Source organism: Perissodus microlepis, chromosome 4, assembly GCF_051167445.1.
Source record: "Perissodus microlepis isolate ML-2025 ecotype Zambia chromosome 4, ASM5116744v1, whole genome shotgun sequence".
Classification (NCBI taxonomy): Eukaryota; Metazoa; Chordata; class Actinopteri; order Cichliformes; family Cichlidae; genus Perissodus; species Perissodus microlepis.
The window spans coordinates 1,226,963-1,243,072 of record NC_140464.1 but is presented as its reverse complement, the minus strand read 5'-3'; the positions used below and the strand labels follow the sequence as shown (position 1 = coordinate 1,243,072).

The 16,110-nt window shown below is 41.6% G+C and overlaps 1 protein-coding gene across 1 annotated transcript; it reads right to left on the bottom strand.

Moving 5' to 3' along the window:
- Positions 1–10,523: 10,523 nt before the first annotated feature.
- On the bottom strand, positions 10,524–15,415 carry LOC146387927 (GTPase IMAP family member 9-like). The gene is made up of 2 exons (XM_084924957.1): positions 15,276–15,415; positions 10,524–12,018 (listed from the first exon to the last, which is right to left on the bottom strand). The coding sequence occupies exons 1-2, from the start codon at positions 15,328–15,330 to the stop codon at positions 11,399–11,401; spliced, it is 675 nt and encodes a 224-aa protein (XP_084781083.1). The 5' UTR covers positions 15,331–15,415; the 3' UTR covers positions 10,524–11,398.
- Between the last annotated feature and the right edge of the window lie 695 nt (positions 15,416–16,110).

Sequence of the window (16,110 nt, the reverse complement as noted above, 5' to 3'; positions counted from 1 at the left end):
AGACAATTAGAATATTGTAAAAAAAAAAACAACAACTCTATTTTCTTCCAAAATTTAAAGCAGAAATGTCGACTGGTGAAAAGCATGTTCATTTTTACACTCTGTATTTGGTTGGGACTCTTTTACTATAGTGCATCAGTGCGGAGTTGCGTAGAGGAAATAGGATTGTGGCACTGCAGCCTGGGTTGTTTTAATAGCAGCCTTCAGCTCATTTCTATCTTTCAGTCAGCTGTTTTTTAGATTTTCCATTGGGTTCAGGTCAGGTGAGTTGGTTGACCAATCCAGCACAATACAAAAACATGGCCAGCAATCCACTTAATAGTGGTGTGTCTCCAGGCAGCTGCTAAGTCCTCCTGGAATAGGAAATCACATTTGCCATAAAGCTGTTCAGCAGATGGAAGCATGGACGCTATGTTGACTTCTCACTTGATCATACACAACAGACAAAAAACCATAAAAACCAACAGAGGTCATTGGCCTCCAAATCATTGAAGACTGCAGAAACACCACCTTGGATTCTGCCCTTCTCCTCTCTTTCTCCAGACTCTAGGACCTGTGATTTCCAAATGAAATACACATATCAAGGCAGTCAGAGGGAAGCTAGGCAAGTATTGGAGCAGCAGAAAGATATAATGAAGAATGAAGAAGCCTAAGAAGTTCAACAAGCTAGCCATAGCCGAGGCCTTGGAAACCGCCAGCAAAGATTTCCGTTCTTGCCCAGCTGCTTGAAGACGTATACCAGAGAGATAGGAAGCAGGAGAAGGTGTAATCTCAGCGGCAGGGGAACAATATGAGTATAGCCCCACCAAGGCTGCAGATAAAGCAATACTGGAAGAGGATATGGGAGAACGGTGCAAACATAACAAAAATGCTCAGTAGCTAATGCATCCAAGAGTGGACCACAACCCTCCTGACCAGGGTCTAGTAGTCATCACAGTGGCAGACATCCAAGAAAGGGTCTCCGACTTGGACAGCACCAAGCTCTGACATGATTCGTACCAACTGGCTGAAGAAGCTGACTGCACTCCACGAGTGTCTAGAAGCACAAATGAACCAGCTGCTAGTCGATGAGAGACACCTCGACCAGGCCAATAACCGGCCAATAACCTGAGGGTCCTGCGCAGTATCTTAGCTGTTCCTAGGACTTGGAGTCACTTACCCAATTTACATCTTCACGTTTCCAGTCTATGTCCCTGTATTAAATAAAGCTTTGTCAACTCACAGTCCAGTTGTCCTTCGAGTCTGCTGTGGTCCACTCCTACGTGCTGGCCTCCTGGTCCATGACATGTACAAACTGGAGTCTATTAGATAGATATGATACAAACCACTGCAATGCAGTACCTGTAATACCTACAGCGTGCTCTAATCGCTCTAATAGGATATTATGGTCGACAGTATCGAACGCTGCACTGAGGTCTAGCAGGATCTTCATGTAGACAACTTTTGAGTCAACAGTCTTCTGTTGATTCTGATTGTGCTAACTGAACATGGAATTTATATTGTTTGAATAGTAAATTATTCTAACTCAAAATGAAATATGCAAAACATTTGACACAGTGAATTACTGATTTTCATGATCTAGCCATAATCATTAGAAAAGCTAAAAATATTTCTCTTTATCTGCAAAGAAGATATAGAGTATATGAAAGTTTACCTGTATAAATACTTTTAATGACGCTTGTTTTTACAGTATTATTTTTTTTAAATGTGCTAGTAATGCCTAGCAGAAGCTCTGGCCCATAAACTCCTATGTTAAAACTTCATAGCAGAAATAAACATGTTTACAGCCTGATACAAAAACTGATTGGTTTCTGTGGATCATTTCCCCCTTCAACCTGTACGGGGGGAGAGTCTTTGTACATCTCATCTGTTTAAATTGTGGTGGAGGTGATCTCCAGCTAGGATGGTTTTTGGCATGTCCTACCAGGAAGAGGCTCACAAGCATTGTGTTTCTGTGCAACACACTGAACCCAAATTTCTCCCTGTGCACCCATCAGACTGTGAGTGGATGTGACAGAAAGTACTTGTGACATAGAATAAAGTTCTACAGGAATGTGTGAGAATGGGTAAATGAGGCTTCTTCTAAGTATTTTGAGGTTAATAACCAAACAAACTTAGCACTCCCAGCTCTTCTCCAAGTATCCGGTCGTTAAGTCTGACGTCACTAGCCGTGTCTGGGCCTAAACTCCGCTGCAGGTCCATATATCAAACGATCACTATGGCATTACTGAGAGTTGAAAAACTGTCTAAAGTCTTTCATCTTTAATAAAATGATCAGCGTTCTGCTCTACCAGGTGTAACAATTGAGTTTAACATCCAGGCATCCATGAAAACGGAATTTATGACATTTAACGGAGTTAGAAGTTAGCAGGAAGTTAGCTCGCTAGCTTCTATCTAAATACAATATAGCATGTCCTGACTGCGGAGTTTTGGAAACAAATTCAAACGTACAGCTCTGTTATCACTTCCAACATAAATGAAGACAGAAAACTAAACAGCAGTGACGTTTGTAGGGTTACTGAAGTTTGGCTAGCTGGTATATAATTATGACCGCTAGCGACACAGCTATGTTAGCATAATATAAACAAGCTAACTTTTTTTCCACTCGATAAAAGTTAACATGAGTGTTCTGGGTGGTCAGGAACAAATGTAATCGCATGGCAGGATGCTGTAAAAGGACCAAACTTCAGCCAGGAGAACAACTGAGATAATCCATCCACAACACGAGGTTAGTCATTCATATACTGCTGCATGGGCTGGGCTGTAGTTACATCCTAAGGTTTTACAAACTGAGCTTAAATAAATGATTAGCGGTAATAAAAGCTGAGGGAGGTCAACAGTGATCACTGACTGTTTTAGGAGCTTTTTGAGATTAAATAGAAGAAAATACAAAACATTAAACATGTTAACAACACAAAAGCCATATTAAACGCAGACTACTTTAGGCCCGGAAGTAGGATTCGTCACGTCATCACTTAACGACCGGATAGTCACTCCTGTCTCCATAGACCAGCACTACAGGACCCAGTGTGAAAAGCAGCAGTTGATGTCACGGTGACTTCAAACACAAACAGAGACTCACTACAATGTTTAGACTTTTCATTATTTCTGTGATAAATTTTCTGTAAAAAGGTGTTCAAAAAAATAAGTTCAAAGAAACTCGAGTGAATTTAAACTGTCCTCAGTCTGTGTGGACGACGTCGTTTGTGTGTAGCTGCACAAAAAATGTACATTTCCACGAGATGTTGTGAGACTGTTGTACCAACATTTCATTTTAACAACAAACAAAGGTAACTGTTGTATGAACCATGGTGGATGACTCGGTTTTTCCTAAAACTAACTAAATGGTAAATTCAAGACACAAATTCAAAATAAAAATAGCACATTTATCTGTTAGTTAAATGTATTGTGTAGTGTTTACCTCAATGTGATTATTAGAATAGTGCAGGTTTTAATTTCAACACCAACTTCTTCTTGCCTTTGCATAATTGAAACTCCACATGTTTCAGCCTGAGGAGGACACCTACTATGCAAATATGTCAGCAAAGCCAGCGGCTGATGGGGGCGGCGTGTCTGAGCTCGGCTTTGCCCTTCTTCCAGGGAAGGGTGTCAGATTTGCCAAAATGCTGTGATTGCATAAATATACCTGTGGGGACAAATACAAATATTTCCTGCAAAAGACTTTTTTCTTTTTTTCTTTTTAAACATCCAGGTCCTGCTGCACTCACAGATACTGAACCTTAAATATTCTGTGTCTCATTTCATGCATCCTTTGAGGCCAAGGCTGCAAAATATACATGAAATTGTGAGAAGGAAACTTTGCCCATGATTATTATGAATAGGAAAGGTTTCTTTCTATGGACAGATGCTGTTTCAAAGGATGTTGGACTCTGAGGAGCACTGCAGCTGTTTGCTGAACGTCTGCCCTCTGTTGACCACAGGAGAAACTACACCTGCTGGTCTGTCTGGGTTTGAAACATCTGACACAGGCTGAGGTTAAAGGGTGAAGTGACCTGAAGTGTCTGCAGCTCTAAAACTCACAGTCTGAAGACAACATCTGGTTCTGTCTCTGTCACTGTGAGCATTGGGGCCGAATTATCCTGAGGGCATTCTGGGTAGGAGTCTAGGGGCCCATGTACAGCTGGGGGCCCATCAAAGAGGCAAACAAACAAAGACCAGGATTATATTATCTTAAATAGAGTTACATAATTGGTAGAAGACAATACTCTGTATTTGACCTGCCTCATCCCTCCTACACTGTCGAGGCTACTGGTCTGTCCCAAAGTCAACCAGCTAGTGGTTCTTCCAAAATGAATAAAACAGGCATGATGGGAGAAAACTGGGATGGACATTGATTGCTGTTAAGTTTAAAGCTGATGAGACGTTAAGCGTGATGACATGCAAGCTAATCCACAGGTTAGCCGCTCACAGTCAACGTTTCAGTGGATCTAAATGAAGGAGCTCGGCTATATCCATGAAATATTCTGTTATATTCGTTTTCTGTAACATAATTATCATTATCATGAACCCACACACAGACACAAATTCACATCGTAATGAAACACACAAGAACTTCTTTTCATGTTCAAGTTTGAACACAAAGTCAATTTGAGTGTGAAGAAGTTGATTTTGCAGCAGTGTCTTCTTTGTTGGTCATCACTGTGGACAGATGGGCTGGTGTTCCAGCACATTCTAGTTCATAAAGGACGATGTCAATATGACGCTTACAATATATTAGTATAGATACTGATCATTTCTGTGATTATTAAATGTTTAAAGTGTTTCTGATTTTGTATTTACAGCATTCATTCATCATCAGTTCCCATCCTTGTCACTTCCTGTCTTCTGCAGTAAATATTTGTGTCTCTGCTCACAGTCTGATTACTGTAATCGCAGCATTTTGACACGTTTAACAGCTTCTTCAGAAGAATGGTGAAGGCAAGCACAGTCGTGGTGGAAGAGGCGTGATGAGAAATGAAAATATCCTACAGCAACATTTTCTGAGTCTAAGGTCTTACAGTAATCCTGCTTCTGCACATGTCCTGTCATATTTCGTAGGTGTGAGTGTTAATGGTTCGTCTCTCTGTGTTAGCTCTGTGGTCTGTATGAAGATCGTCTTCTTTCTTATTTAAATTTGTGCAACGTGTTGTTTGTTTGTTGTTCATGTGTTTATGTTAACAATATAATTCATATTCATTTTGTTGAAATAAACCTTTAAAGTCAGTGAATTCAGATTCGCCACATTTACAAACCACAAAATAAAGCTGAGTAATGAAAGAGTGCCAGGAAAGTAATGCATTTACTCAAATCAATATTTATTGATTGATCTGATTCTGTTGTTCAAAATTGATTGGAGCAACATATTTTCAAACACTGATTAGCATTTTAACTGCATGACATGATAAAAATAAAGAAAAGGCACAACAAAGAAAGGAAGAAGAGCTGTGAGTGAAATTTAACAATCGTTCTTTTAAACAAGTCCACTGAGTGGAAGCACAAAATCCATCAGGCTTTAACACATTTCAGAAAACAAATGAAAAGAACTTTTAGCAGCTTTGATAGGAAACTACAGACTGTGCTGCAGATTCTCCAGAAAACATCAGTTGTCAGGTTTCCCTCTAACTGCAGCAGCTGAGCTGAGGTGGTATCACAGCGCTGCATTTACAGTGAACGCACAACAAAGGTCACACCTGTCTCATGCATCTGTATATACACACAAAAGAAGAAGAAAATGGTTTGTATATAATTCAGTTCCGAATTATTCAAACTCATGTTTATGGAATACGAGAGTTGTTTAACCCTTAAAATGACTTTTTGATGGAAACTGTGTGAGCACTTTCTTTGTTGTGTTACAGTCCGTGTGAATAATCTGTGCATGTTGCAGGACTGCAAGCTGTGAAATGAAGAAACATCGCTGCTGTTCACATGTTCTGTTTAACAGCTTGGACAGTGTAACTGTACAGGGGCGAAGGACTTTATAACTAACCTGTTTAAACTGTATTAAAGGCTTAAAGTTTGCATTAAAGTTTGTGTTGACTACAAAGATTTTTCATTAAGGCTGTGCTCGATGTTTCTCTCAGATTAAAAAAAATGTAGAAAAGCTGCTGACAGGTTGGTGTATAAAAAATCATTTCCTAAGAAACTCAAGTGAACATTCAGAGACAGGAAGCCAGCGCATCAGTATGTATCAGCACATCCTCAGGGAGTCTTTGTTGGACAGAATCAAACCTTAAATTATGGGCTTGTGTAAGGCTGCAGACTTGTTTCCCTGCAGGTACAGGGTGAGGTTACTGAAGAATTTCTGGTTTTGACAGCTCTCCACACCTGAAGTGAACTCACTGCCTTTGCTTCACAACACAAATTGAAACAGCATGAAACACCGAAGCCACAAGAAGAACTGATTCATCACTTTAACTAAGAAATGATAAAGCCTTTCAGAGTATATTCTGTGTAACTGTGACGAAGGAACCACACCTGCTATAGGAGGGGTCAGAGGTCAAATCTATTACTAAGGCATGAATAAACTCATCTCTATTAATGGACCACATTCCACAGGCCTTTAAGGTAGCAGTAGTTAAAACACTATTGATTTAAACTACATGACCCAGCAGTCTTAGCTAATTATAGGCCAATCTCCAACCTTCCTTTATATCCAACATCCTTGAAAGAGTAGTTGTCAAACAGCTAACAGATCATCTGCAGAGGAATGGCTTATTGAAGAGTTTCAGTCAGGTTTCAGAGCTCATCACAGCACAGAAACAGCTTTAGTGAAGGTTACAAATGATCTTCTTATGGCCTCTGACAGTGGACTCATCTCTGTGCTTGTCCTGCTAGACCTCAGTGCAGCGTTCGATACTGTCGACCATAATATCCTATTAGAGCGATTAGAGCACGCTGTAGGTATTACAGGTACTGTGCTGCAGTGGTTTGTATCATATCTATCTAATAGACTCCAGTTTGTACATGTCATGGACCAGAAGTCCAGTATGTGTGAGTGGACTGAAGCAGACTCAAAGGACGACTGGACTGTGAGTTGACAAAGCTTTATTTAACACAGGGACATAGACTGGAAACGTGAAGGTGTAGCATGAGTCTCAGGCCTGAAGATCACTGGAAACAGAAGGAGGTTAATACTGAATGGAAAAGGTGGGCAAGAGGTGAATTGTGAGTATAGAGAGAGCTTACATGCTTGACGAGAAGTCCGAATGCTTGGGGAGGGTGATAGAGTCAGTGTCCAGCTGAGTGGCGAGGTGACTGGAGTAGATGATCCAACAGTTGTTTCCAGTGATATAGAACTGAGCGGTAAGCAGGAAAGCAGGTAGATGAGAGTAACTGAGTCATGGTAGAACTGAAACACATTTGTTTTTGTACTTTTCAGAGAAGAGATGAACCAGAGTAAGCTGATAGATTAAGATTCCTCTCTGTTGTGTTTACATCCATGTTAATAACCATGAGTGTCGTACGGTCAGGTTTCCTTCATGAAAATGAACATTACATAAAGACAGATTTCTGTACATGAAGTCAAATCACTGTGTTGCAGTCAAAGTGAAGATTGAAGCAGATTTTCACCAATAAGCTTCGTCCCATCTGTACAAACTTTAAACTCTACATGTTTCAGCCTGAGAAGGAGGCTTGATATGCAAATACATTTAATGTGAGCAGAGTTGAACGAGACCGTGTCTGTGCTCGCCTGCACCCTTCTTCCAGGGAAGTGTTAAACAGAATGATTACATAAAACTGCGTGTGAGCACAAACACAAATATTTCCTGCAGAAGACTTTTAGTTCAAAACAACCGTCTGCTGCTCACACCGACAACTCAACTGTTTAATTCACTTTCAAAACACAGGATGTTTGTATTGTAAGATAAAGAACCAACAATATCAATAAATACTGATGACACTGAATATGTCATGCATCCTTTGAGGCCAAGGCTGCAAAATATACATGAAGTCATTAGATGAAATTCCACCTCTGAATAAGAACTGAATGACCGATACTGTGTGAGTGCAGAGCAGAGACCTGCAGGGTGGAAAGAGCTCAAACAGCCTCATTTGTCCTCAGAACAGACACCTTCATCCCTGAAATCTTCATATTAGAGAGTAAACAGAGAACATGGTTGATGCTGACGAAACTCTGGTTTGAAACATGTTTCATGTAAAAATGCAGCAGTGTGTTAAGTTTGCACTGCAGAGTCTTTAGTGAGCTGCACAACAGAAATGACCTCCATGCAACACTTTGGTTTTCAGCAGCTGCTAAAGCATCAGGATGAAAGAAGGTCAGGAGGAAGAGGAGGGAGGAAGGAGCTCCTGTGATGCTCAGAGGAGCAGTGAGCCGTCCTGACTGAGCGCGCTCCTCTCCTCAGTTCTGATAACCCCCTCCTCTCTGATGGTCCAGCTCCTCCCCAGCACTGAGCCCGCCTCCTGGTTTGAGGATGTTGGACTCTGAGGAGCAGTGCAGCTGTTTGCTGAGCGTCTGCCCTCTGGTGGCCACAGGAGAAACTACACCTGCTGGTCTGTCTGGGTTTGAAACGTCTGACACAGGCTGAGGTTAAAGGGTGAAGTGACCTGAAGTGTCTGCAGCCACGATGAGAGCTGATCCACATCAGCTTTACACTCCAAGACTCACAGTCTGAAGACAGCATCTGGTTAAGTTCAGCTCGATGTTCTCCAGACCCAGCTGTGAGCATCAGTGTGATGGATCCATCACAGTGTGAATCACCTGCAGCAGGTTCATGGCTGTGACGCAGAGGAGCAGAAAGCAGATGTTTGGTGTATGCTGATCTTTGATCTGTTTCTGATAATTCGCCACAAAGTGCATTCTGGGTAAACTTTGAACACTCATATCAGCATGTGGGATAGTTTTCTGCTCAGAACAACTTAGAGCAAATAGAAAGGTGTCCTTTTACCTGGATTTGATGCAGGATCACCTGAGTCAGAATGATTTTATTATATCATCATATTTAAACTCTGAATGTGACGTCACTGGTGGTCACATGCTCTCTTTAACAGTTTGGATCAAAGGTCCTGAAGAGTTTTTTTTAAATCCTTGAAGTTTCTGGATCTCAGAGGCTCTCGGGATCTGAGTTTTTATTTATTCAGGCTTTTATCTCTTAATAGCTGTTATATAAAATAATACTTTACATAATTCAAACAGCTATAATTTAATATATCATATGAACACAATTTATAATTTATTAAAGATGATTGTAAAATAAGGTGAAGCATGTTATAGCGAGGGACCACTGTACACATGAAACAGAAGACTATCAAAATAAAACAGGAAGTGCAAACACTCAGAATAAGTCCTAAGACCCGGGACCAAGTGTTTTCTGTCCGTTTCCTGACCCTGGACCGTGAATGGAGGGAAGATCAGCGCTCTTCATGCTCTCAGCAGACCTGATTGTGTGTTGCAGTCTGGGCCTGTCCTGCTTCCGGCTGAGCCAGACAGTGATCGGTGTGCACAGGACTGACTGCATGATGGCTGTGTAGACGACGACCAGCAGGTTGTGGCAGGTTGTACTTCCTGAGTTCCTGCAGGAAACACAACCTCTGCTCGGCCTTTGTCCAGACAGAGTCTATATTTGTATCTTTGTATTATTGTAGGCTCTTTACATTATAAAGTGCTTTGACGCAACTGTTGTTGTGAATTGAAATAAATTGAAAAAATGACATTGAATTGAATGAATCCAGCCTGGTGTCCGGTCAGACCTGCTGACAGTGTTTCACCTTCAGGGCTGTCTGACTCTCACAGCTGCTCTGCTGCAGCTCTGACAGGCTGAAGCTGGAGGCTGTGTTTCCTCCCCTGAGCAGCAGAGGGCAGCGTTTCACTGAACAGCCCGGCTTCACAGCTTCACCTCTGAGACTCTGCTGTGAGTAGAAACATGTTCAGTTTGTTTCTGCTGGGATGTTTTACTGTCTTCGTGCTGAATGGAGCTCCTGCTTCACTTTGTGAGTCACAGTTTGGTCCGTCAGTCAGCTGCAGATGATTTTATATCCATGTAGAATCAGACACTTTAAAGCTTTCAGTGAAGTTGTTTATGTTTCATTTTCTCAGTAAGGTTCAGATCTGTCAGTGTTCAACTATCCTGTGCATGTGTATGCACTCATTCCTGTTTGATGTGTCTAATTATTGAAGAATAAACTGTTCACATCAAACATTTGTGCTCAGTGGTTCAGGTGCGCTTGAAGGTTGGAGTTTATCTCACTGCCAAGCCTGGTGGGTTGACACTTACTGGGGATTTACACCAAAGCCTGACAGGACACGCTGGGAATGAATACCAAAACGATGAGTTGTTGATTGGGTTGTGTTTGTGTCTGAGAGAGGTAGAGATATCTGTCTTTCCAGAGAATAGTGGTGTGTGAGAACAAACCGCAGCCCCGAGACGGGCAGATCCTAGAACCAGGTTGAGGTGCTTCCATAGCAGCACTCTGAGCTGTGAACGATACAGGTCAGCCCGTCCAATCTCCCAGAGGAGGACATCTGAGAGCGTTCTCCTGTGGAGAGCTCCTGGAGCTCAGAGACGATCAGGACACAAAGAGAAGAAGACGTCTGTCTTTCAGCAGGTTATCAAGAACCTACTTCTGTTTTATTACATGCACGAGGTTATACAAAGGCAACAAGTGAAACAAGTCCGACATGTACAGGAGAATGACCTTTGACCTGAGCAGAGAGAACACAACCCCCTGGAGTCACTGAATTAACCACACCCTGATTTCTCCATCAGCCTGTTTTATACCACATCAGTGCCCATAGCAACCACTTAGCAACCACATTTCCTGTGTCCGATCCGATCGATCTGTCCAACACACAAAAAGACATTTAAAGACATTACTGTGTGTTATCTCACAGATCACCACTGGATGTGAAAGCAGTCACAGGTTAATGAAGATAAAAGTTCACTTAACATCCAACAGGTCACTGCAGCAGATCCAGAGTTGGGCTTCACCTGTTTTTATCCTGTTTCAGTTGTTTCAGACTCACAAGAGGAAACATCGTAAAGCCAAAATATTAGAAACATCATCTGAATCTGACATCTTCTAGTTTTTTATTAACATGTGGCTCATACAAAACCTGAACCCTAAACTCTGGTGACCTGGTGAATGTTCAGTTGTAAATAATAATGTACAATGATGATGTGTTCATGTACAAAAAGCTCCCATCTGGCAGGGTGGTGGAGGAGTCCCACAGCGTGGAGCTCAGAGCCTCCAGTCATTCAGCTGCTTTTGGAAACTCGTACAATCGAGCTCTGAGACGTCAGCAGCAAATCCAAACACCGCGGTCGTTCTCCTCCTCATCACTGTCTGCTGAGCGCCTCACAGACTTTCTTTTAGATGCTCCAACACAGCTAAACATCTGGTTCTGGTCAGGTTTCCAGACTGTCCACTTCCTGTGATATATTCACACCTGACGTTTTTCGTCCTGCTCGTCCGGTTTTCCAGCCTCTTGGAGCATGTCAGGAGTGTAGAAGTAATCTTTTCCCATCGGTGTTATCTTCTTCAGCAGCTCGGTGACCTGAGCAGGACTTTTGTCTTTAATGTTAAAAGCAAAATATCTCCACTGGCACTGCTCAATGAGTTTCCTGAGGTGCTCATTCTTTTTCATGCCCTCTTTTATGTTAGCTTCATACTCTTCATATTCATTTCTATGGGTGAACACCACTGTTGTGTAGGCCAATGCACGTCTGCCAAAGGTGCGCACAAAAACCTCCAGTACCTTTAATTCTTCAGAAGTGATTATACCGAACCTCAGCACCAGCAGGAACACATGAGGACCAGGACGGGCAAGATCAATGGATCGCTTGATCTCGTTCACCAGCTCATCTTCATGTTTTCCAGGTTTAAACAGACCTGGAGTATCAACAACAACCACTTTTTGACCTTCCACAGTGCTGTGGGATTTCTGTGTGCGATCTTTGGACGAATCCTTTGAGGTGAAAGTCTCTGTGTTCCCCATGATGATGTTTCCTAGAGTACTTTTACCAACCGAGGTCTTCCCAAACAGCACGATCCTCAGGTCATCTGTTGGAAGAATATTAGTATGTGAGAACTGTCCCAGTCACGATCTCTTACAGCACTGACATAAATCATAAAGCAGCTGCGAGGAAGGAAATATAAAACATGAAGGCAGGAGGAATGAACAATCAGCATTTATTAACAAGGAAACACAAAGTCTAAGGAGCTTAGAAATCCTCAAAAGAGGATCCTCTCTTTCGAGGATGCCAATGTTCATATTTTGGACAGAGAGGACAGATGGTTTGAAAGAGGAGTGAAAGAAGCATCTATGTCCACTGTGAGCGACCATCTTTGAACAGAGGCGGTGGTTTACGACACCAACTGTCTGCCATCTATAATCCAGCTTTGAGTTCCCTCCCCAGACGCCTTAACGCCCACTCACATCCTGGGCCATCTGACCTCAGGAAATCACATGATAAGGTGGGGCCAGGTTTCACAATGAGCTCACCTGAAACCCTGGCTGATTGTGACCCACACCTGTTTCCACACCTTTGCTCATGTGATTAGGTAGAGGATCATTAGGTCACTCCCACTGGACTTAAATCTGAGACTCTCCACCATTTTACCCTAGAACTGAAGAACCTTCTCGGATGAGAGGTGAAACGTCTTCAAGCAACTTAAGAAAGTCCAGAAGCTTTTCTTTCTAAGCTCCTTAGAATACGATGACTTTCACAGACAAGGAAACACAAAATCTTTCAGCAGAGACACAAAAAAAGATTCCCCAAAATTCAGAGTGGGAAACCACAGAGTGCAAGATGAGGATCAAAGATCAGGATACAGTGTTCTCTCTCGTGCTCGTATCTCATGTTTCGGAAGAACAACCTCTTGACTCTCAAACGTACCTTCTACTATCTTTGGGTCTGTTTTTCAGATCTGGGACTGAGGAGCAGACTGAGAGATACGTGGATATATGATATGTATATGAACATACTAGAATGTTCATATACATATCATATGGTAATAAACTGAAAAAATATTCTCTTAAAATGTGTAAAAACATCAGTTTGTGCTGAAGAGAAGTGAACAACCTGTAGCTACAGCTGTAAAATAAATGTAGTCCTTGAGTAAAAGGTAGAGAAGGGAAATTTTAAGTAAAGGGGTCTTTTTACATTAGAAAACATAGCTAATAACCAGAAGTGTAGCACTGCCTGAGCTCATACAGGGGTGTGAAGAAGTCTTTGCCTCCTTCTTGATTTCCTTGTTTTTTTGAATATTTATCACACTTGAATGTTTCAGATCATCAAACAAATTCAAATAGTAGACAAAGATAAGACAAGTGAACACAACATGCAGCTTCCTAATAAAGGTGTTTATTATTAAAGATAATCCAAACCCATATGGCCCTGTGTGAGCGAGCGATGGACCCATAAACCTAACACTTGGTTGGGCCACCCTTAGCAGCAACACTGCAATCAAGCCTTTGTGATAACTGCCAATGAATCTTCCAGCACTGTGGAGGAGTTTTGGCCCACTCATCTTTGGAGGGTTTTTGAGCATGAACCAACTTTTTAAGGTCATGCCACAGCATCTCAATCGGATTCAGGTCGGGACTTTGAGGTCACTACAGAGTCCTGCTGCAGAACCCAAGTGTGCTTCAGCATGAGGACAAAAAGGTGTGGCTCTAATCAGGAATGGATATAATCAGAGTTTGGAGAAACCTGGAGTCGGGATTAATTTCCTGGTCAAGTAAAGTTAGCTGACTTAAAGCTAGCAAAGATGCTGCAACCAGCAACTCTAAGCTGCTGATTAATATTCTGATGTTTTCTCTTTTTTTTTGGGTGGTGGGGTCCAACCCGGGCTTACTGGGCTTAAGCCCGGGTAATCTTATCAGAAGCCCGGGGTCTTGGAGTGTAATTTGTTTCATAGTTAGATGCCTCACTGACAACTGTATAAAACAAAAACTACATGACGCACAGTCGTAAATCCCCCCTAATTTTAGTATGATCCGAGCTCAGGCACTGGGCGACTGAGCACTTACACATGTGAGCGAGGGGGAAGAAGCTGCTGCCTGCGGGTTTGCTGCAGACAGAGGAGAGCTTAGTTTGACCAGGTACCAAAGCAAATCATTCCTACTGTACAAATAATGTAAATATGACGGTGAATCACAAAAGATTGATATCAAACTGATCACTTGACCCATATTAGGTTACTTGTTCTTCGAGTGAATCAACAAACGGCGAAATGAAAAGCCGAACAACAACAATGCTGTTTTTTAGAGAGTCTTAGCTTACATGTGTGTTTATTTCACATTTTCTGTTGTTTCCCTCCACGGCTAAACAAAGCACTCTAAACCGGTTTCAGTTATGTACTGATGGACACAAAGGAAGTTAGCTCGCTAGCTTCCATCTAAATACAATATAGCATGTCCTGACTGAGGGGGTTTGCAATCCCTGGGCTGTAGCTACATCGTAAGGTTAAAACTGAGCTTAAATAAATGATTAGCGGTAATAAAAGCCGAGGGAGGTCAACAGTGATCACTGACTGTTTTAGGAGCTTTTTGATATTAAATAGAAGAAAATACAAAACATTAAACATGGTAACAACACAAAAGCCATATTAAACACAGACTACTTTAGGCCCGGAAGCAGGATTCGTCACATCATCACTTAAAGACTGGATAGGGCTAAGCCCCGGGTGTATAAAATGGAGGCGGAGCCAGCCATTTTATACACCCGGGGCTTCCAGATTTCTTTATTTGAAAATGACCAACGAGAGCTGACTTTATCACCTGATGATGATTTTACAGCTCATCAATAGTTTTTCTATAAAATGAAAGGATCTGATTATTCAACAACTTTGTTTTAAAAGTGCGATAAAAATATTCACATTAAAAAAACAGAAACTGTTTTATTTCATGAGCAGATGATACATTTAAAACTTTTATTAATATCAACTCATCAGCTCAGAGTTTTATAAAACTTGAATAATTATATATTTATAATTTCTATTATTGACTCAAATATTAAGAGTCATATGAGATTCATTTGGTTATTTTCCTCTTATCTGTGATATAAAATCTTTACAGCTTAAAAAAACAAATGATTTCTTTGAGTGCAGCTTGGTGCTAATCAAGCTTTAAACTGAGATTCAATGATCAAACCTAACATGTGTGAACTAAAAACACATTTCAGACTGAAACTGAAATCGTGTCCCAGTGATTTAAGCAAAGAGCTGCTCCTGTTTCATGTTTCAGGAAATAATGACTGTCCCAAAACTCAAAGCACACACCAGCCTGAGGATCACTGCAGGACAAATACACTCACCCATGGGCTGTGGATCAATCAGTACCTTGGTCTCCAATGCAGTACGACCATCCATGTCTTCTTCTGACTATTTACATTTCCAACTCACCTCTATATTCGAGTCTGCTCCTGGTTCCCGCCCCTAAACTTCAGCTGTCCAATCAGAAGTCCGGCTGAAAGAAACCAATCAGAAGGCTGAAAAAAGTGCATCATCAGAGTGCATTTCCACAGGTCTGCCTCCCCACACTTAACCTTCTGAAGACAACAGGAAAGATCGCAATAAAACAGCATTAATGTGTTTGTTATTCAGATCAAACATGTCAGGATGAGATGAACCATCAGCACTGAAGCACCAAAACCTGCAGTTCCTCTAATGTCCAGCAGAGGCTCCTGCACTGACTCAGTCCCATAGCCCCCATGGTGAAATGTCCAACTTTACAGTGGAAATAAACATGTGTCTGAACTGGACCTCTCCTCTGTGCTTTAGAGAATTTTTGCTCTAATTGTGTAATCAATAATTTGGCTGCTGTGTGTTTAATTGTGCCAATAGGGTGAGCTGCAGTTTTGGGGATTGGAATTCTTATTAAGCACAGTTTAGCAGGAATCTGGGCCTGTGTAACGCACCTGAAATGCATTTTTCTGGAATTTTTGGTTATTGTTCCTTTTCTCACTGTTTAAATAAACGCACCATTGAAACTATAGATCGTTCATTTCTTTGTTAATGGCCAAACTTACAAAATAGATTCAAATAATTTTTCCTGACTGTATACTGAGAGCGTCTGGCAGAGGCTGCTGTCGGGGAGATCTGAAACTCCTATGTCAGACAGAACTTTGACAGAATCCCAAGGAAAGCTGG

Bases quoted from the DNA above. Each gene is read 5' to 3' on its own strand.
- LOC146387927 (XM_084924957.1), bottom strand. From the start codon at position 15,330: ATGGATGGTCGTACTGCATTGGAGACCAAGGTACTGATTGATCCACAG. The intron at 12,019-15,275 runs GTGAGTGTATTT...TTCTTCCAACAG, and splicing joins GATTGATCCACAGCCCATGG to ATGACCTGAGGATCGTGCTG.